Below are 22,075 nucleotides of genomic sequence, written 5' to 3'. Positions count from 1 at the left end.
TCTTTATTTCCACCCCTTTCTCCTGCGGATCCTCTTCCATCATGTAATTGAACATTGCCCAGTTCACTTCACAGTCTACTTTGCCAAGCTTTTCATCTTTTCATGTCCAAATCTTGTCTCCTTGGCTAGTCTGTGAGCATTGGGAGAATAATAGCAGCTGCTAATGAATAAGTACCTATTGGGTGCCAGGCCCTGTTTTCACACTTGTGGTAGCTTGTTTCCAACAGCTCCCAAAGATCCACACTCCTCCTGGTATCCACACCGGTGTGTGTTCCTGTCCCACGCCATGCCAAGTTTAGTCTGTGTGACCAAAAGAGTATGATAAAAGTAATGGTATGCCATTTCCAAGATTAGATTATAAAGGGTACTGTGCTTCCATCTTAGTAGATTCTCTTTCTTGGCTCATTCATTTAGTGAAAGTTAGCCCCCTGGTCATGAGCAGTCTCATGGAGCTTCTTGTGTAAAATGGAACTGAAATTTTTGACCAACTGCCAGAAAAGAATGGAGACCTGACAACAATCACAGAGGGAGCTTGGAAGTGGATCTTCCGATCCTGGTTGAGCCTTCTGATGACCTCACCCCTGGCTGACACTCAACTGCAACCCCATGAGACATTCTGAGCCAGAATCTCTCAATTCTGAATTCTTGATCCTCAGAAATTGGATGTTGCGCTGTGCTCAGTCACTCAGTCCTGTCTGACTCTTTGTAACCCCATGGACTATAGCCTGCTAGGCTCCTCTGACCATGGAATTTTCTAGGCAAGAACACTGGAGTGGGTTGCTATTTCCTCTTTCAGAAATTGTGTGAGATAATAAACATTTGTTGTTTTAAGCTGCTAAGTTCGGGGATAATTTGTTACTCAGCAATTGTTAACTGCTACAGTGCTACATTATCACATTAAACCCTCATCACAACTCTTTGAAACATAGGATTTTTTTCTCCCAATTTTCTGATGAGAAAACCAAGGCTGAGATGAATGCAGTTGACTTCCCACACCTGGAAAGTGACGAGCTGGCATTTGTCCTCATGTCTATTGGATTCCAAAGCAGAGGGAACTTGGTTCTGTTTTCCCAGCTGGAATGTCTCCACCTTCAAGGTGAAGGTTCCAGTCACATCAGTTAGCAGCTACTACATCTGCTGTGTGTGTGTGAGTCAGGGACAAGTATGTTTACTAGAAAAAACACTGGGGTTTAAGAGGGGGATACCTGAGCAACCTCGGACAAGTTCCTGCCTCAGTTTCTCTAGCCATTGTGTGGAGATAATAGTTTTTGTTCTACATTCCTCACCAGGCAGCTCTGAGAATCATTGTGAAGGGACTTTGTAAAATGTAACGCTGTGTAGTGCTGTGATCATGGAGAGGCTCTCACAGTCTGCAGGGGAGACAGCCCCACAAGGTCACCTCTGTACACAAGGCCAGTGCTCCCTCTTTTCTTCCACCTGACTCTAGGTTCAGAAGACAGAGAATACTGAGAGCAATTGAGGGTCCCAACCAACTGCTCCAGCATAATCCCTCACCATGATCTCTCTCTTGGACTACACTGTAGTCCTGCTGAACTAGTGGAAATTTCCCAAGCTTGACAGGAACTGTCTGTATTTTGAGCTTTTATCTGCGTAGTTTCTTCTCCCTGGACACTGTCCCCAACTTCTCCACCTGGTATGTTCCTACTCATCTTTTAAGACTCATCTTAGACGTCCAAACTTCTAGGATGCTGCTGTCGACCTGGTTCAAGGCTTCCTACATCTCCTCTTCACTAGAACACCAGTCTCCTGCCTGAGCTCTTGGCATCCAGCTTCTTGTTTCCATTCAAAGCCCCCATGGTGCAGCCTGCAGTCTTCCTAAAGCACAAATCTTGTCATGTCACTCTCTGCTTAAAATAACCAGTCAATTGACTGATCCATCAATCAGTGCTTCAAGGGCTCCTCTTTGCCCTCAGGAAGACATCCAAAGCCTTCAGCTGGAAATCAAGGCTTGGTCCCCACAGGTATTTCCAGCTTCGGCTCTCCTCTCTCTCCTGATGGCCCTGCACATGTAGTACATCCCAACCACATCACTCTTGTACCGTATCTCAGACACACTTTGCTCTTTCTCTCTGTCTTTTTTTTAATGTGATTTTTATTTATTTATGTTGTGCCGGGTCTTCACTGCTTCATGGGCTTTTCTCTAGTTGCTGGGAGCAGGGGCTACTCTTTGTTTCAGTCCGCGGGCTGCTTTTGTTGCAGAGTACAGGCTCTAGGTGCACGGGCTTCAGCAGTTGCGGCACATGGACTCAGTTGTGGCTCACCTCCTCTAGAGCACAAGCTCAGTCGGTGTGGCGCACGGGCTTAGTTGCTCCGAGGCATGTGGGATCTTCCCAGACCAGGGGTGGAACCTGTGTCACCTGCATTGGCAGTTGGATTCTTTACCCCTGAGCCACCAGGGAAGCCCACACCTTGCTCTCTTATTCCTTCCTATCTTTGCTCTTCCCACTGTTTCTCATGCCCATTCACATATCCTCTACCTGGGGATTTCCTACCTAATCTTCAAGGCCAGCTCTGACTTAACCTTTTCTGGGAAGCCTTCCATGGTGGCTCCAGGGAGACTCCATACCATGCCCTTCTCCCCTCTCCGAAATGACTACTCATGCTTTTGTTACTATTTGTCAGCTTATCTGCTTATACTGGGAGTTTCCCATCCTGGCCCTAAGGCAGCATCCCCAGCAGGGCCAGGATAGGGGTGTAGAGCAGCCATATAAACTGCTGGTTGGTTGGGTGGTTAAATAAATGAATGAATGAATGAATGGTCAATGGATCCATCCTTGAACTACCACTTCTTGGCCAGTGCCAGAACTGTTTCCAGCATTAGCCCATTTTATAGCAAAAGGGGAAGCAGAAGGAAGGGACTGCTGGGACTGTTCGAAGGGAGAAAGAAAATCAATAAAAATGTAAATCTAGTTGAGAAAAGCTGTCCTAGGCTGGCTGTGGGGAGAGATAAGGCTGGGCTGGCTGAGCCCTGGCTGACAGGGGAAGAGAGATTAGGCGACAGGCAGAGCAGCAGCCAGGGCTGGGCAGAGGGAACGTGTCTCCCCCCAGTGGCACCTCCTCCTTCTGTCTTCACTGTCCTCTCAAACCCCCGTGTGCTCCCTAAATTCTTTCAGGGACAGGAGAAGTGGGGGGAAACTTACAAACACTGGTCATCAGGGGTACTGTCTGTGAATGCGTATATTGTCATTGTTTTGTCTTCATAGTTTTTTAGGGTACAGGAAGTAGGAATAATCAACCTCACTTTACAGGTGAAGAAACTCAGAGGCAGAGAAGTTAAATCGTGCTCAGGGTCACACCATTAGTCAGTGGCAGAGTCCAGATTTGAACTGACTCTAAAATTCTGTTCTTCTTTCTCTACTCCACTGGAGGGCTACAGCCAGGCTTTAGATGATCCCCAACCTCTGAAATCAGATGCACAATTGTGTATAAGTCTGTGTGCATCTTTAATGGGGCATCTATATCTTTTATCTGATTCCCTAAGGTGGTACAGTCACCCACTCCTGTTGCTTATATGATGCTGTGTCCCTGGAGGTGGTGGCCTTTGAACTGGAAGTTTGGGCAGGACTTCATGAAGCAAGACTGAGACTAACAATGGAGTGGGATGTGAACAAGGCCAGATGGATAGAGGGAAGAGCACATGTAGAGGTTCTAGGGGGAAAGAATTCAACACATCCAAAGAATGGCAAGAGTACCGTAGGTTCTTGCTCCTTGTTTACTTGTGCTCCAATCATGGCTTCTGAGGGCGATCTGCCTGCCCTGCAGTTTCTCAGGATGGGTCTGTGGCCCAAAGGAACTCCAGGCCAGGAATCAGGATGTCCAATCTGGTTCCAGTGCTGTTCTCAGCTGGGTTTACCACTATAGAATCTAGCAGGAGACTATATACCTTCTCCTCCAACTCCCAGGGACAGGGTGAGAAGAAAGGGAGCTAACAGGTGCAACTGCTCATGGCTTTTCATTGGCCAGAAGCCTTGTCAGGGAAGAGGGCTGCTCCCTGTATCTGGGAAGTCCGCTGGCCCTTAGCTGTTCCACCCCTGGCTCTCAGCCACACGTGTCTCTTGCGATTTACTTCTGGAGTTGCCTCATCCTGACCAGCTTGGATGATTTTAAGCACCTCAACTTCTTTGAATCTCAGCTCAACCCAGAGGTGGACTCAGCATGAAGCTAAGGCTGCTTGAGCATCAGGGCCTCTACTCAGGCCCAGGGAGAGGCTTCTGCAATATATCCCTGTTGTCAAGTTCTCGGGAAATTTGCAAAGGTTGACACTTTCACCACAATGGGTCAAGATTGCCAGTTCTTTCCACTCCAACTTCCCTTGTATCCCATCTTCCCTTTATGTAAGGTCGTTGGCATGGGCATTTCTGGAATATGGCTAAGGGGGAGTGGAGTTGGAGATCAATTTAATTTGGGCTCGTTGGAATATATTTATGTGGTTATCAATCACCTCCATGAAGAGATAAATCATTGCTAGCTACCTCTGTATAGAGAATGGCTTCTAGGAATCTTCCTATCCACAGTCCAACTCATTTGGCATTGTGACATCAAAGTGTCATATTCAGAGGTCATCTGGTGACATGAATGTGTTTTCTGCTGCCTTGCCCTGGAAGTATATGGACAATAGGGGAGAAACAGGTTTGAAATCTACAGAACCAGAAGCTAGTCTGTTGAAAATATTTCCAATCATTAGGGGGGAAATTTTGGAAAATTTGGAAGTATGCACAGCAGACAGTAAAAAATCTTAGGCTATTTTTCTGAATTGTGAGATACATTGTTTTGACTTCTTTTTAAATTCTAAGTAAATATTCACCTTCTTCCTAATTTTGTATTCTTCTGCTTAAAGAGAATTTCCCAAATTGTATAAGCTCCAGTTCTCACAAAATTGAAGTCTAATCCTGGCTCCAGCATTTACTTTGTGTAATCTTGGTCAAGTTGCTTATCCTTTGTGAACCATTTCCTCTTCTGTAAAACGTGAATGACTATTTGGGCAGGTAAGGACTTGGAAAGCCTTGTGACCTTATTCCACTTCTGAAAATGTTACTAGAGTAAGTAGCCCAGCCAAAGAAAATGAGACCAGACTATACTGGGAGGGGAAGATGTAATATACAAGAAATAATGGTAAGCAATGAATCCAGTAAAACTTAAATCTAAATAACTGGAAATAATGTGGTTGCAAGCTGTAATGCAGTTTGTGAGAAAGATTTCTGTAATAGAAGAGACACTATGCAAGAACAAATTTATTGATAAGCTATATTTATGATTCCAGATTATTTCTGCAAAACGTGGGAAACAAGAGGGAAGGAGGCGGAATATGAACATAGAAACAGCCTCATCTTGTTGGATGAGACTTTTAAATTTCTGGCATTGAAAAAATACAGGCTCAGATATTTGTTAAACATTTAAAGCTGTCAAAGGTAGAATAAAAATGGGAATTAGAAAGTTTGTATCTCCCTCTTCTTTCATATAGAATAGCCCCAAAGCCCTGCCACTGAGAGCTGCACAGAAGGCAAGAGCTTCTGGCTAAACCCCCAGCTTCTCCCTTGGCCCTCAGCACAGGGCTGCACCTGGGCTGGGGAAGCTCCTGCTGATGACTCCCTGTCTCCTGTCTCCCAAGGTTGGGTATGGGTGGTGACAGAACGGGCTGGGAGCAGGTTGGGAAATTCTCTCCCTTTCCCAGGAAGATAATCAAGCCAGATAAGACCTGGCCAGAAAACCAGACAAGGCCTGACACAGACAAGGGCGTTTGTTCAGACCCAAGCAGCCCACAGACCCACTTATTACACAGAATCAGGCATTACTGTTCCCGGATCACGGGGCTGGGCATCACAAAGAACAGGTTCTTATGCCAACCAGGCATCACCAAGAACCAGATGTTACCCCAATATGTGGGTGTCACAGAAGGAGACATTGTCTACACAATCCCAGCTGACACACTGAATCAGGCACTGGGGAGAAAATGGTGAAATTAAGATTCTCGTCACAGAAGTCACAGTGGTGGGCCCACGTCAAACGTATGAAATCTTGGCAATACATGGATACCAGAGAGTCTATGATGAGTGGGTTTGGTCTTCGAAATTAGAAAATGCCCGAGAGTGGGGCCTGGATCCCCCTCACCACCAGGCAGAGAATAGGCCTCAGCCAGACTCTGACACCTTGAGGGCAAGCGCTGGGATTTCCTGAGTCCAGAGAGGAGGCTCTATGCTCAGCCAAGGCCCCTGCGGCCTTCACCAGGTTTCTGAAGGCCCTGCATAGCCTGGATGTCCTGAGTGTCTCGCCAATGCTCATGACTCTGCCTCCAGGGGGCGCCAAATAGACACATCTCAATAGAGGCTGTGCTGGCCCCAGGTTCAGGCTGAGTGGGGCTGGGGAGGAGACTCCTGAGTTGGATGTCCAGGCCACATAGATGGTCCAAGCTGGAAGACGCCTGAAAGCTGACAAGTTCATTTCCATCTGACTGAGATGGAGGCTAAGGCTCAGATGGAGGCTGAGGCTCCAGGTGAGCAGCAGAGAGGGGCCAGGACCCCAGTGTGTGGGGGAGCCTGGCCTACGATTGTCCACTTCTCCATCCTAGGGCCCTGGGGGGAAGATATGCGGTCCTTCCACCCAAGAAAGTCTGTTTTCAGGTCAGCCTGTGTGGCTGAGGGAGAAAGGCGGAAGACCCTCATGCTCCAGGAGGGGTCAACACAACAAACCCCCAAAGAACTCTTTGGCTCAGATGAACAAACACAGGCCCAGAGAGGGTCAATGGCTTGCTCGAAGCCACACAAGTTAGCGGAAGACTCACAATTGGAAAACAGGGTTCCCAATACCCAATTCCAGGCAAAGGGCCCTGAGGAGGTACTCGCCGTGGCTGCCACTCTTGGCTAGGCTGGGGCCCTGGGACAGCTCACACTCTGGATTCCTCAGGCTCCTTCTTTGCTTCTGATGCTAACAGCTGCTGCTGCAGGCCAGGGTTGGGTATGGTCGCCTTGGTCCTCTCTTCTTTGTCCTGCTGCCTTAAGATGGCCAAAATCAAGGCAAAGCAGGCCAGGGAGCCTGTCTTGAAGAAGAACTGGAGGCCGATGAACCTGGGAAAGAGTGAGGAACCCTTGAACTCAGGACCTCCCCATTCAAAGCCTGGATGTGCTGGGGCTGGGAGCAGAGTCGGGTCAGCAATCATCACCCATTATGCAGTGGAGACATTGAGGCCTTGTCAGGGAGAGGCCTCCAGCCTCAGGGCAGTGGACCCTGTCACCATGGCTTTGGCTGGGGAGGCAGGGGAACTCCTGAAGTTGATCCCCATGGGAGTCCTTCCTTGGAAGGTGGGAAAGGATCTGGAAAGGGAGCCCTGGGTTGGGGGAGAAGCCTGGGCATCTCCCCTGTCCTGCCCTGACTGCCTCGTGGCCTAGGCTGGCCCTGCCTCGCTCTAGGTCTTTCTAAGGGCTCAAGGAGCCTGTTAGTTGCAACTCTGGATCACCTCGCCTGCCACAAGAGGATTCCTGCTTCTCTAATTCACCCCTCTTCTTTGAGTTTTCCTCCTCTAGGAAGCCCTCCTGGAACCATGCACTCCTCAGAGCTGGAAGTAAACAGCTCCCTGCTTCCAGATCTGCTAGTAAGTCCCTCTCCTTAACTGTCCATTGTACTCAGGGCCAGTAGCCTCTCTGCCTTCAGGTTCCTTTGGGCTCCCCATTATACAGATGGGAAGACTGAGTCCCAAAAAAGGTAGGTCTCACAATGAGGGAGACAGAGCTGGGCCTGGATCCTAGGCCTCCGGTGTCCTAGATAGAGCCATCTTCCTACTCCATGCCAACTTCCTGTCTTTCTCACCACTGCTTGACTTCCCTTAGTCTCCCCTCACTCAGCCCACCTTTGCTAGTTATCAGCTGTGTGACTTTGGGCCGCTTACTTAAATCTCATTATCTTCATCCATCCAAAGGGGAGACAATATCTAGCTGGCAGGCCTGGGGATTAGCACTGGAGAGAGCCCGTGTCACTTTGCAGATGGGTGTCAGCAGACCTCCCCTCCCTGATGGGACCCCAAGAATCTTTTTAGCAGTTTCCCTATAGCCCCCTGGCAATTGACTACCAGGTCTTACCGGTTTCGAAGGAGGTCATGGTCATAGTAGCGGCAGACGGCCTGACGCCCGCAGCTGTGGGCCCAGTACACACAGGTGGTGTCGATGGCACTGCCGTGGATCACGGGGCTGGGCATCCAGGCTGAAGGAGGAGGTGCTCAGGGGACAGTGGAACCTTGGCATCCCTGTACCCCTCACCCCGCCCCGTCCCTGGCACTGAACCACTGGGGCTCTGAGCCACTGGGAGCCTCTTGGCCCATTAAGTCCTCAGCCTTCAAGCCCACCCCTCACCCTCGTATTGGATGCCATTTCCCTGATGGGCTCTTTAGCTGCTTGCGCACCCACGTCCAGGGTACCTAGGTCAGATTTGGAGCCCCGTGGACCGGTGAAGCCTAAGGTCAGGGACTGGTTCCCACTCATCCCTGTGCCCCCCAGGCCTGGCACACAGCCGGTATCTGGACCAGTGGTCCCCAGCACGTTCTTTACCCAAAACTCTCATGAGCATGAACTGGATCCCCACAGCCAGAGTCTTGTCTTCTTTCTTCACTCCCCTAACAAGCAGGGAAAGAATCACATGAGGATTGAGAGGGCTCCAGCCTTCAAGGGCTTCTCACCATCCCCCTCTCTCCCACCACCCAACATCAGCCTGCCCCCAGTCTGAGGTCCTTGGTGGGTAGGGCACAGGCTGCACACTCCCTTCAACCTACAGAGCCTGGTCCTACTATACCCACTGACCATCAGGGCCCTATGCTGACCTACCTGTGCGTCACAGCACCCCTCTCTTCCCACCCCCTGCTCCCACCAAATTCTCCCCTTCCTTCTACACTTGGCAAAACTTGGAGCTGGGCAGTCAGACACATGGTTTAACTTCCCTGATCACTAAGATACCTCAGCCTGGGTGGCCCTGGTGACCACTGGCTCCTCTTCTTAGTAATCCCAGAGTGCTCGCTATGGCTCAGTTATGCTCTAGTGTGCCCCCCTCCCCATGTCACCGCCATGTTGTAGCTATAGCATTATGCCCATTTTACAGATAAAGAGACTGACAGATATTTAGACAAGTTGAATGACTTGGCCAAGATCCCACAGCTGATGGGTGTTAGGAGTCAGAATTTGTGCAGCAGACTGACTGCATTAACTCCTCTTAGGCTGCCTGCTGGGGCATCTGATTCTTCTATTTTCGCTCTTGCAGCCAGCCTGATTTATGGATCTACATGCCTTCTAATATTGTAAGGCATCCCTCTTCTAATTTTCTAGAAAAGAAATAGGGAATAACATAATCCCAGCATAATGAAAATTTGGAAATATCCTGCTCTGAGGTCCTCTTATTCCAGCCCCCACCTCAGGAGGTGCTGACTCTGGCCTCAAGCGACAATTTGTCGGTCCCAGCAGGTATCCTCAGGACAATGGCTAGGAAGATCTTGGACCAAGAGGGAATGCACAGCACAGGCTGGGTCCCCAGTGGGCACTTAATCCCCTCAACACTTGCTCCTGACTTTCTCTGAGCTTCAGTTCTCCTATCTATAAGATGGGGAGAAAACTTCATCTCAGCAGTTGCCATGAGGATGATGGTATGACAGCCTGATCTGCTGCAGGGGCCCAGGACACCGGCTTCCTCAAACCCCTCCCTCCGGATTCTCTGTCCCGCCTGTGGTTAAGGACCTCTTGGTGTCCCCCAGTTCAGGCACTCCCCTGCTTTCACCTTAGGATGAGCATGAAGGAGGGTGTGTGGGTGACACTCGCCAGCGCAGCACCCAGGCTGACCAGGATCATGAAGGGAAGCACCAGGTGGCCGCAGGCCGAGTCGCAGGAGCCGGCTGGCACGGGGCCGCCCCCCGCCACGCAGCTGCAGTTGGTGTAGAAGACCTAGGGTGGGGAGGAGGGGAGAAGAGCCTTCAGGAACCTCTAAGGACAAGCAGCTGGCCAAGGGCACGAGGCTCCGGGAGGCGTGTGAGAGAGCCACGGACACCAACGACAGCAAACTGGGGCAGAGCTGGCTGGATGCTGGGACTTCTGACCCACTGGCTGAGTCAGGATTGCTTGAGCGCCAGACAGTATCTGGACACAGGCTGTCTGCACACAGGTGGGCTGAGGCTATGGGGAGAGGGCGGCATGGAGAAGAGAAAAGGGAGAAAGAACCAGAAGAGAGTCACCCCCAACACAGCACACAGACACACACATGCACGTGTATGTGCTCACACTCTCACACACATACATTTAATCACACACTCACTACCTGTACACACACATACCTTCACACATACTGACACTCACACCCCACACACATGCTCATGCACTTATACACACTCACACACCACATATGCTCACTCATTTTTTTCACCTGGCAATGTCAGAATGTTTGAAATTCCTGATGGTCTGTACAAATACTAAAGCAGCAAAGAGTATTTGGGGGAAAGGAACTGAGATTTTCCAGTTCATGTCCCCCTTTCTGCCTTCCTGAGGTCTTCCCGGGCACTGGATGCTAGAGTGGATTCTCAAGGAGAGATTCAAGTCCAGGATGGAGAGAGAGGCAGACATCAGAGGGGGAGTCTTGGATCAGCAGATAAGGGAGGACCAAGGAAGGCTTCACCAAAGAGAGGTGTTGGGTTTGGGTCTTGAGGAATGAATAGGAGTTCGCCAAGAGGAAAACTTGAGTAGAAGGAGTGCCAAATGTAAAATTACAGCAGCATGAAAGAAGCCAGAACATCTTTCCTTGCATGTATGTGAGGGCAGAGGGGAGGCCCCCGGGGTGCGGGGACGCTGTGTGCTGGGGCCACACTGTGAAGAGCCTTGGACACAAAAGGGAACCGACTGCTGTCTCCAGAAGAGGGTGGGCCAGGTGCCCTGTCAGCCATCCTGCTGAGTGATTTAAAACACTTGATAAAACATTGAAAGCAATGTTCCGAAAGTATCCATAGGCTGGAAAAAAGGAAAAACTCCTCAGGTTCAGAACTAAGTGAGGCGAACCCAGGGAGGCGAGCAGAGTCCTGACACAGGTTTTGGTTGGCAGGGTGTTTGCAGAACCCTGTGCGATGGAACACAGCTTTCCGGGGTTTGGGGGCTGCAGGGCCAGAGGACGAGCCCCGGCCCTCCCTCCAGCCAGGTGAAAAGCCAAATAGGAGACTCCTGGAAAACTGGGACCCCACCAAAGGCTGAAGAATGAGGAAAAGCAGACTGCTTTCTAAAGTGCAAGGAAGTGTCCTCAGGCTGGTGTGGGGAGCATTTGATTCCATCCTTCATTCCCACCCCTAGGTGGCCTGGAAAAGCCCCAGGTCTTTCAGAATTGGTCTATACCACCTCAGGCGCCTGAAGGGGGCAAAGCTGAGCCAAGAAGACCTGGCATTGCTCCTCTGCCCTGTAGATCAGTTTCCCAAACAGTGTGTCCCAGAGGCCCTCGGCCTCGGCCAAGAGACAGGTGAGCAGGGATGCCAGTGGCCCTCGGGATGACCTGGTGAGCTCCGGTCAGAGAGAACCCTCTGGGCCTTTCACCTCCAGCTGTGGCAGCTGTAGACTCTTCCTAGTGTGGAAAGGGCTGGGAAGCCGTGAAGTGGATGCCCAGAGCCACAGGGAGACTTTAAGCATGGGAGAGACAAGGCCTGATAGCACACAAGCTGCTCTGCTGATTCGAGGGTGGACCTGACCCATGAGGCAGGTGAAGAGGCAGGAGGGAGGGAGAGTAGGATAGAGAAACGGGTTCTGATTCGAGAGATACTGCTTTGGCCAGAATGTTCATTCGGGTGTTTTCCAAACATACATCATATGGGAAAACCTGAACGAACCTTTTGGCCAACCCTGTATTTAGGAGGTGGAATTAGGGCAAGGTGAGACACACACACACACACAGAAACAGAGAGAGGAGAGATTGGAGACCTAGGATTCCAGCTTGGGTGACTGGGTGTTCCATCCATTGCACGACAAGGCTATGCTGGCCATATATGGGCCCCCCTGAGCACGCACCATTTGGACCTTCACTACACTGAGCAACTCACTGGGTTGGAGATACAATAGAGGGACAGGTAAGTGGAGAAATATACCAAGGCCAGGTTACCGGACGTGAACAATCCTGTTCTGAGAGGCAGAACGCTGCTGGGAGGGATGAAAAAGCTACAAGCCTTTCTCTTGGGGTTTTCCCAGCCCTTTATTCATAATCATCTAGCTCCATGGCAGGAAGTTCTTCTTATGAATGGCTTCAGTCTCTCCAGCTGCTTCTGAGTCTCATCCCCTAGGGCCCCAGCCCCTGAGCCCTAGATGCTGCCAGCCATCCACATCTCCGTTTTTCCTCTGGTCCTTTACTCATTCATAAATGGTTACTGAGTGCAGCTGTGACGGACACTGACTGACTCATCCCTGGGCCGAGGAGTTCAAGTCGGCCTGAGGAGGCAGGCTCATCAAGGGACAATTCCAGGACTGGCCTGGCAGTCCAGAGTGACCCCTGGTCCAGGAGGATTCCACGTGCCACGGTGTGTCTGGTGCCACAGCTACAGAAGCCCACGCACTCTAGAGCCTGTGCTCTGCAACAAGAGAGGCCACTGTAATGAGAAAGCTGCACGCTGCGACTAGAGAAAGCCCGTGTGCAGCACCGAAGACCCAGCACAACCAAAAATCAATCAATCAATCAATTTTAAAAAGAGAAACAATTCCAGGCCCATGTGACAGTTTCTGAGTGTCAACCAGGACTCAGCTGCACCCTCCCCCAAATGCCATGCCTAACATCACCTCTGAGGGTGCTCTGGAGAGGGAGCTGGGCTCGGAGGCCACAGCCCTTGGTTCTAGTACTAGCTCTGGCATTAAAACTTTGGGCAATGCCTTGTCCTTTCCTGGGCCTCCATTTCCCATCTGTATAATGGGCATGACAGAAATGTGTATCACCGCATCCGTAAAATTTCTCAGGCTGAGTGCTTCTCATGGATCATGTCATGTGGCTCTTCACTTAATAAATATATCTAGATGAAGAATTCTGTACAGTGCCTGGTGTATAGCAGGCACTCAATACTCTCACCCCCACTTCGCAGAGCAGGAAACTGAGGCACAGATTAAACCATTTGCTGAAGGTAACAGAGCCAGCTGGAAGCAGAGCAGGGGTCTGAACCAGATAGCCTGGCCTCAGTGCTCACAGCCCCATATCTGCAGGAGTTCACAGTCACCTCCAGGATCCTGCCCCAGCCGCCAGGGCCTGGGGACCTCTAGAAAGGGTCTCAGGGAGATCAAACAAGGTCAGGACAGTGAGTGCTAGGACTCTTGAAAAGGCTTTGATTGTGACTATTCCAAATGCAAACTATACATAGCTGGGGAGGCGCCTGGCTGGCTTTTGAAGTACCATCAACCAGGTGCTTCCCTCCATGCCAGCCTGTGAGGCCCAGGTCCCTCCCCACTGGGGTCTTGGGCTTAGAGGCTGCTGCCCAGCAGGGGTTCTGCATGATGTGGGTGGGACTCTGGAGAGAGGGAGGTATTGTCATAACAACCAGCCTGACACTACCCGTCCCACCACGCACACACACTATATTCCAGCCTGGGGACCCAAGGAAGGTGAGTATTGTCCCCATTTGTCCTTCGGGCGCAATGAGGAGAGAGCAGGGGAGGAGCCACTGGTCCTGGTGATCTTTCTCAGGTTCCCATAGAATGCACTGCCGTTGGTTATGCTGCCCACTCCTCCCCTCCTCTCCCCAACACCCCACCCCTGGGAGCTCCTTGAGAGCAGGGCCCCTTGGCTCTGGGTCTGTCCTTAGCCCCCAGCACAGGACCTGGCGCAAAGGTGGGGCTCCACAAAGGTTTGTTGACTGAGTGATTGACTAATGGAATGGGCTCATTGCTCCAGCCTCCCCCTCACCTCCCTGCCTCCTGGTCTGCATTCTACTCACCTTCCTCCACACTATGGCCTCAAATGTGATCAAACACAGGTCTGACCTCCCCTGCTCAAAACCCATCCAAGTCTCCCCACTGCTCTCCAGATAAAGTCTCTACTCATGGCCCTTCCCTATTCGAGGCTCTTCCTTGTCTGAGCCTTGCTTTCCCTCCATGAAATCCTAGGCTTCTGCTCTAACTGTATGTGCATATGTGTGTATGCGTGCCTACATGCCGTGTGCTGGGCCCTCCCTGCCGGGAAAGCCTTCCCTAGTTTGCCTGCTCACCCTTGAAGATCCAGCACAAATGCCACATCCCATGAAGCCTTCTGGGACCCTCCCAGGTGGGCTACATCTCCTTCCATCATTGATTGTCCTTGTGGGGACCGCTTCTGTCTGTCACGACCCCTGGAATTCCTGAGTTACTTCCTTCACACCTCCCCTGCCTGGACAGCTGGGACCAGATCTGATTCACCTCTGCACTCGGGGCCCTGGCACAAGACTGGCAATGAAGACTTATTGAAAGAATAATATTCTGTATCTGCCAACAGAAGGAGAAGACAGCTGATAAACAGAAGAGCCAGAGAATGAGGATATTCAGAGGTGGAGGGTGTGACAGGCACACAGAGACAGAGAGAGCAGAACCTATGAGAGGCGGGGGGCAGCCGGAGGCCTGACCCACCTGGCTTTTGTCTGGAGCCTCCTGGACTACCCGGCTTCTGCAGCCTGCATGGCAGGGCGTGATGTATTCCACACGGGAGCTGGAGTCACAGACAGGGTTAAAGTCGTCTGAGGGACAGGAACAGGACTCCATGCAGCCTGGAAATAGCTCCAGGCCAGGCTGGGCGCTGGTGGGAGAGAAGGCCGGCATGGTTGGTCTGGTTCTCCCTCCCTCAGGCCAGGCTACTTCGCTCCTGCAACCTCCCCTGAGAGCCACGGTCAGATTTCAGCTCTGCACAGAGGTTTCTACCGTCAGAGTTGTTCTGTGACATGCAGTGGTGAGCCCCTCACCAAGGAAGCTGCAAGAGGCCTCCAACAGGAGAAATGGGAAGCATGGTGTGGGCCAGAGGCTCCGAGACCCCTTTCAGCCCCAAGATCTTACAAGTCGTTGAGCTGCTTCTGTGACCATCTCTGTTCCTCAATGACCCTCTTTTTAGGGGACATAAGATAAATTCTTCCCAGAATTTAGTCTCAGATGAAAAGTACCTTTATCTCGATGAGCTGGATTGCTTCCTTTTCTGATAAAATTAGAACTATAGGTGTGGGGTCCGGTCAGGGTACCTGAGTAGCTGTGAGGTCTCCCACCTGTTCCTGCCTCTCTCTGGCCTCAGTGTCTCTGCCACCTCTGCGGATTCCCTCTCCCTATTGCCATCCTGCAGTCTCACGACCTCCCTCTCACTCTCACTCCCCTGTTCACTGCCCAGGGCATGTCTTGGTTCCATCTGACTCCCTTTGAGGGTCTGTTCCCAAGTCTCAGGAGATCCCCTGCTCTACTCTGGCCAGGGCCAGGCACACGGGGACAGATCAGAAGGGAGGGGATTCCTTGCTATCATCATCTGTGAAATGGGGATCTACTCTGGCCAGGGCCAGGCACACGGGGACAGGAGATCAGAAGGGAGGGGATTCCTTGCTATCATCATCTGTGAAATGGGGATAATGGTAGGACTTCTCCCGGAGATCCCACAAGGGTTCAGTGAGATGGAATATGGGAGCGTCTGAGCGCATGGAAGACCCTCAGTTCTTGGCAGCTGCGGATACCATTAGTTATGATGGAATATGAGAGTGAAAGTGAAAGTCGCTCAGTCGTGTCCAACTCTTTGCGATCCCATGGACTATACAATCCATGGAATTCTCCAGGCCAGAATACTGGAGTGGATAGACTTTCCCTTCTCCAGGGGATGTTCCTAACCCGGGGCTCCCACATTGCAGGCTGATTCTTTACCAGCTGAGCCACAAGGGAAGCCCATGATGGAGTATGAGAAATTCTCAATTTGTTCAGTTGGTCCCTAAAGGCTTCTTCAATGAATTAGAACCCAAAGCTCAGTGAGTAAATTGCAAGAATATAGAGGAGAATCTGGGTCAGATGAAATGTCGGGTCAAGGTGAGAGACTTCAGAAGAAGAGACAAATGGGGCCTGTGAGGTAGGCTGACTTTTCCCCATTTGCTTTAAAAATAAAAACTGTGGTAAAATATTCATTTACTTTTTAATCTAAAAATGATTAAAAGGGCCTGGCTCCCTCCTCTGACCAGAGGCTTCATGAGGGCCTGGTTGAAGCCCCTCTTCCATGCCCGGAAGGAGGCTCTTCAGACCTTGGAGAAGAGAAGGGATGAGGAAAGAGGGGAGAGGTCGACGAGCTGGGACCTGGGACAGGGTGGGCAAGAGCTGAGCATATCTGCACTGAGCCTCGCCCACAGCCACACAGAAGGAGCCCCAGGTGTGGAGAGTTGGCACGGGGATGGAGGGAGGAGACGCCAAGGGGAGGAGTGAACAGAGCACGTTGGGGGATGTTAGCTGGGTGTTGTGCCAGCCTGAGCCTGGTGTGGCTTCCCAGGAAAAATGCAATCATTCTGGAGAAGAGGCATCAACTTCCAACATCCTCTCCAAGATGGTTCCCAAGGGGAGAGAGTCTGTGTCCATGGGGTTTAGGGGGCAGAAGGGGAAGGGAGAGAGGTATCAGAGGCTTTCCTCCTGGAGGGTAGAGGTGCTGCCCCTCACATCTGGGGAAAAAGACTGGTACTTTAGGGTCACAGGACAACAGAATTTTAGCTCCCAGTCTCTAAGGACCAAGAATCTCCAAGGTCTCCAGTCCAACTCCCTCCCAGGGCATATGTCCCCTGGGCAGCGTTCCTGAGAAGGGCCTTCTTACATGTGCCATGCCCTGCCTCAGCCTCCAGCCCTTCCCAGACCTGAGCTGTCCTGCCCACAAGTTCCACCCCTACCTGGTGGTGACTGACACCTTCACTGAGCCTTCGAGGGAGAAGTCCCACTGCTCACAGCGAGCCAAGCAGGGAGAGGTGGGGAGATGTGAGGTGGGGGCTACTCCACTGATCTGGCCTTTTCTGGGCCACCCCCCTCCTATGCCCCTGGCACCCTCCTCCAGCTTATGCTCACCGGCTCTCAAACATACTCACCCAGGCTGGTGGCTGATGCCTGCAATCTGATGGGAAGAGCAGCCCATGAAGAAGAGGGGGGTGCTGAGGACCAGGCAGCACAGTGCACCCAGCAGGCAGAGGGTGCCACAGTGCACAGGGCCCAGGCGGAGGCGCTTGACCAGGATGCCTCCGACCACGATGCCCACGATGGCCAGCGGGATGGTGAGGCAGCCTATGAGCAGGTTGGCGTAGGACGCTGTGACGGAGAACTGGCGCTCCAGGAACTTGGGCAGGAAGGTGGCCATGCCCGCCGCCATGGATGACATGCACACCTGGGACAGGACCACCAGCAGAAAGATGGGGTGGCGCAGCGTCCTCAGCAGCACCCTGGGGAAGACTGTCGGGGTGAGCGGGGGGACGGTCAGGGTGGGCTGGCCGTGCCACACGTTTCCGTCCCATCCTGCCCTGTTCAGCTTGTTCCGTGTCTTCCATCCTGTCTCGTCCCGTTTAATTCTATTGCATTGAGTTTCATCCCATGACATTCCATTTACTTCTGTTTCATCTTTGAAGTTTGGTTGCATTTCATTCCATTGAGTTAGACTGCATTTTAATCAACTACATTTCTTTCCAATTCATTTCCACTCAAGATGCAATTCCATGTAGTCTGCTTCTAAATTATCCTGTTTGATTCTCATTCAGCTAGTCCCATCTCATTTCTTCTCTTCTATTATCCATCTCATTTCCTCTGTTCCACTGGCCATCTCATTCCCCCCACTCAGTCCTTTCTAGCCTGTCCTGCAATAGCTCTTTCCAAGGTAACCCAGGCCTCTGTCTTCCCTTCTGTGTCTCCAACATGGGACAGCACCCACTGCCTTGATTTCCCCATTCCTAGTTTATGTTTCTCCACAGCACTTTACCTTACATAGTACACACTTCACTCATTTAACCATTTTATTGTCACCCAGTCAGAATGTAAGCATCATCAGAGCAGGGATTTTTATCTATTATGTCAATTGCTGAATCTCCAGAGCCCAGGCTATAGTAGGCACTCAATAAATATTTATAGAATGAATGAGAAAGTGAGTGCACATACAGACTCAAGGTGATCAAACAGCAAAATGTTAGGGTGGAAACTAAAATCTTCAGAGAAGGTGAAAACTGAGCAGGCCTGGTGCTTGGCAGCTTCCTGGAGGCAGAGGCAGGGCCTGAAGAAGGGGAGGATTTGGAGTGGGGGAGTCCTCCAGGGGAGAAGTCAGGGCAAAAGCCCAGAGCCAAGAACAGAAGGGATGGCTCTCCCCTCTCCTGTCACCTCCTAAACCAATGCCTATGTACAGATATCCTCACTGCAAGTCGACACATTGAGTCAGTCCCGAGGTCTGGGCTTCAGGGCCTTCATCAGCTGGGCCACCCAAGGTGATGCCCAAGAAGGCTTTGTGTGACCTCTCTCCACTGACAACAGAAGAGAAAGACATGTTTCTGCCCTCAGAAGGCAAGATGAAGTTAGAGACACAAGGCGTGAAGGAGACAGGAGAAAAGGCCTTTCTAAGAAGAGGCATCAGGGTATCAGGGACTTCCCTGGAGGTTCAGTGGTTAAGACACCACATTTCCATTGCAGGGGGCATGTATTCGATCCCTGGTCAGGGAACTAAGATCCTGCATGCAGCATAGTGGCCAAAAAAAAGGAAAAAAAAATCCTGATTCATACCAATAGGTCATTCTACAGGATTATATCTAAAATAATAAACACTATTTATTGAAAAAGAAAAAAGAAAAGAGGCATCAGAGACGCAAACTACTTGCCAGGCTGGGCTGAGGGGAGAGATGGACATGGGCTCCTTTGGGCTGAGTCTGGGGTGGGGGGTCCCTTCTGTTCCTGCAGCAGCAGGGCCAGCGTCCCTGTCGTGGGAAGTTTCTGTTTGTCTTCAGAGCACGGGGAGAGCCAAGCCAGCTGGTTCCCTAGCACCCTGGCCTGGCCAAGAACACTTCTCCTTGGGCGCCAGAGAATAAAAACAAAGAGTCTAGGCAGGGTGTAGCTGGGAGAGCTGGGGCTGTGGAATTCCCCCTCCTTCGTGTCCCAGGCCTCCTCCTGTCCGAGTCCCTGGCCACACACGCAGCACATCCAGCCGGCACTTGGAGTGGGGAAGATGTGACACCGGGCATTCACCCCAGCCAGCTGCTCCATTTTCCTCCCTCCTTGAACTGCCCTGGCCAGGAGTAGCCTGGGCTTGGTCCAAGACATACACGTGACCTCATGGTACAGGTAGGGCCAGGAGTGGGGCAGGGACTGGCCCAAGTTCATCTAGGAAGGTCTGAATCAGGCCAGGAGTTGCTGGGGGTTTCCTGACTCCTGGTGTCAGGGTCATTTCCCCTCTGTGCCCCAACTCCCACCCCAGCCTACATTCCTAGGCCTCTGGATGCCTGACTTCAGAGGGAGGGCTCCATCTCATGGATTGCTTCCATCCCATTCTCCTGGGCTGATCAATGCAGTGCAGTTCCTTTCTATTCTCTATCTCCCTTCATCATCTTCAATTGTCCCTAGGACAGATGGAAAATTTCTGGAGGGCAGGGTTATGCCTATAGCTTAGATAAGGGATACCTGAAGGGGAATTCCAGGGCTGTCTCTAGCTCAGAGACTTTAGCTAGACAGGTGCTGCCCTTGGCTCATCACAATGTCTCCTCCCCTTGGACAAGCCAGGGCTTCTCACCACTTAGAGACTGTGTCTCCCTTATCAGACAGGAGAACCTCCTCCAGCACAGAAGCAGGTCTCCTCCATTAGCCAAGGCAGGTTCTCCCCTGAAGTCCCATTCAGGGACTAGGTATCCTCTATCAGACAGGGACTTAGTCTCCCCACCAAACAGCGCCTCTCCCAGCTCAGGGACTATGTCTCCCCCATCAGATGGCCTTTCCTTAGCTCAGAGGCTGTCTTCTTCTAAGAATTTAGGATTCCAGCAGCTGAAAGACTATGTTGATTCTTCTCTCTGCCTCTCCCTCTCCCAGTCCCAGGTTGTCAAGGCCAAACCTTAGGATCAGACTGGCCTCCCTGGAGCTCAGCAGGAAGCCGAGAAGCCAGCCTGTGCCAACCCTGTCTTGGTCTCTCCTAGGATCATGTAGGAGCTTGAAACCATCAGAGATAATCTGGCCCAGGACACCCACTCTAGGATCCAATTTCTGCGACTGGCCTCAGCTTTCTTCAGGGCTGACGCCAAAGCAATGATTAATAGGCTCTTCCATGGAGCAGGGCACTGGGGCCTTCCAGCAGCTGAGGGTGACCTCAGGTTAGGCAGTCTAAGCCCCTGCCTCTAGGTCCAGCCTCACAGGTTCCAGGCCTTTCTTTCCCTAGGAATAGAGGACAACCAGGCTACTGGTACCCTAACATCAAATCCTAGGGCACCAGGGGATAGGTGGCTGATATCCTAATATCAAATCTGAGGACACCAGGGGCTAGATTACTAGTACCCCAACATCAAATCCTAGGAAACGTTCCCCAAGAAACTCTCCCCTAATTAACTTCTTAATACAAAAGTCCTTGGGGATGGGGGGTGGTTTAAGCAAACCCTGTGGTTATCACCCTCCTAAACCACAGGCCACTCAATTTACTGTCCTGAGATATGGTCAGAATAATAACAGCAGGGCAGAAATGATAATTGAAAAAATAATTGTACCTTATATAAGCATAGCTTTTTAATAGTATGTAAAGGACCTTCCATTTATCATCCCATTTGAGTCTCCTAACAGTCCTTGAGAGAGGCAGAGCAAGGATTACTGACCCAGTCTTTTAGATGAGGAAACTCTGGTTAGGGGATGAAAGTAACTTCTAAAAGATCGTACACTGGGCAGTGCCAGGGGTGGGCCTCTAAACCACCCCTTCTTCTGAGTTGCCATCCTGTGCCCTACAAGATCCTGATGCACAGCAGGCTCTGGGTTTGCAGGATCAGACTCTTTAGATAGGATGACATGGCCACAGCATAGACCCTGGTTACTGATCAATTTAGCTCAAAGTCTCAGGGTCAGAGTGACATGGATTTCACCCCTCACTGTACAGATGGAGAAACTGAGGCCCAGAGAGGAGGAGCAAGGACCCAAGATGAAAGTCTAGATTTCTGGACTTCAGCCCAGAGTTCCTTTCACCCATGCTACAGCCAAAGACTTTAATAAAAAAAAAAAAATTACTGAGAGCCTCCTGTTTGCCGGCTCTGTAGTGGGAGGAGAAAAAGGGTCACAGATGAGCCATCACAAGCCAGACCCTCAGGAGCTCACTGTTTGGTAGAAGGGTTGGACAGCACAGATCTGAGCTGATACAGGAGCCCTGAGAGTTCAGAGAGCTGACAGCAGGGAGAGCCAGGCTGAGGGATGGAGAGAATGGCTTGACTTAGAGGTACAAGGAAGCTTTTAATAGATAGTGATAAAAAATGATGTTCTAGGCAAAAGGGATCCTATGAGCAAAGTCTTACAAGAAATGTATGGTGCTTATGAGGGGCCTGTAGATATGGAAGATGAATCAAGAAAGGCAGACAGGGGGCTGGGTTCTGTACAGTCTCACCTGCCCCTCTGGCCCCACCTCTGGCCTCAGCTCACTTACCTTTGATAAACTGGATCACAGTCAGGTCTGGGGCAATCTGAGCTAGGTTGTCTTTCTTCTCTGGGGAGTCTGCAGGGCTCTGCTCAGAAGAGGAATCCTCACCCTGGGAAGACACACGGCCGTGGGCAGTCAGTTAGATGCCCAACATTCTGCTCAGAAGTGCTGTGGGAGAGGGAAGGGAGCTCTGGGGGAGGAGAGGACGAGGGGTCTGTCACTGCCAGCAGCGTCCCATTTGTTCTTGGCCCCGTAGATACTTAGCAAGTGGTTTTTGAAAAGCGGATGAAATTCCAACGGCTGAACTTTGTCATCACCATTATTAACATCATAATAACCAAAGTTCCTGCAACCACCACCGTCATTATTTTCATCATCTTAAATATCACCCCTGTTCATATCACCAATTTCACCACCAATGAACAACCAAGATTGGCCTTACTATTGTTGTTGTCTCTGGGAAGGTCACCAAGCACCTGCACAATCTCACAATCACTGCCAT

General features: G+C 51.1%; 1 protein-coding gene across 9 annotated transcripts in view; it reads right to left on the bottom strand.

Moving 5' to 3' along the window:
- Positions 1-5,234: 5,234 nt before the first annotated feature.
- SLCO2B1 (solute carrier organic anion transporter family member 2B1) overlaps positions 5,235-22,075 on the bottom strand; it is a 52,541-nt gene continuing 35,700 nt past the window's right edge. For all 9 annotated transcript variants that reach the window (XM_086340837.1, XM_086340838.1, XM_086340839.1 and 6 more), the window contains 7 exons: positions 21,580-21,682; positions 17,039-17,396; positions 14,589-14,754; positions 9,769-9,932; positions 8,556-8,620; positions 8,091-8,211; positions 5,235-7,082 (listed from right to left, as the gene is read on the bottom strand). In XM_086340837.1, coding sequence (XP_086196963.1) covers positions 6,902-7,082; positions 8,091-8,211; positions 8,556-8,620; positions 9,769-9,932; positions 14,589-14,754; positions 17,039-17,396; positions 21,580-21,682 — 1,158 coding nt within the window. In that variant the 3' untranslated portion in view covers positions 5,235-6,901. The remainder of the gene's footprint in view (positions 7,083-8,090; positions 8,212-8,555; positions 8,621-9,768; positions 9,933-14,588; positions 14,755-17,038; positions 17,397-21,579; positions 21,683-22,075) is intronic.

This window comes from Bos grunniens, chromosome 15 (assembly GCF_055505025.1).
Source record: "Bos grunniens cultivar Pamir isolate PY7600 chromosome 15, Bosgru_T2T1.0, whole genome shotgun sequence".
In the NCBI taxonomy this organism is placed as follows: Eukaryota; Metazoa; Chordata; class Mammalia; order Artiodactyla; family Bovidae; genus Bos; species Bos grunniens.
The sequence above is the reverse complement of the archived record's forward strand: the minus strand, read 5'-3'. Positions and strand labels throughout refer to the sequence as shown.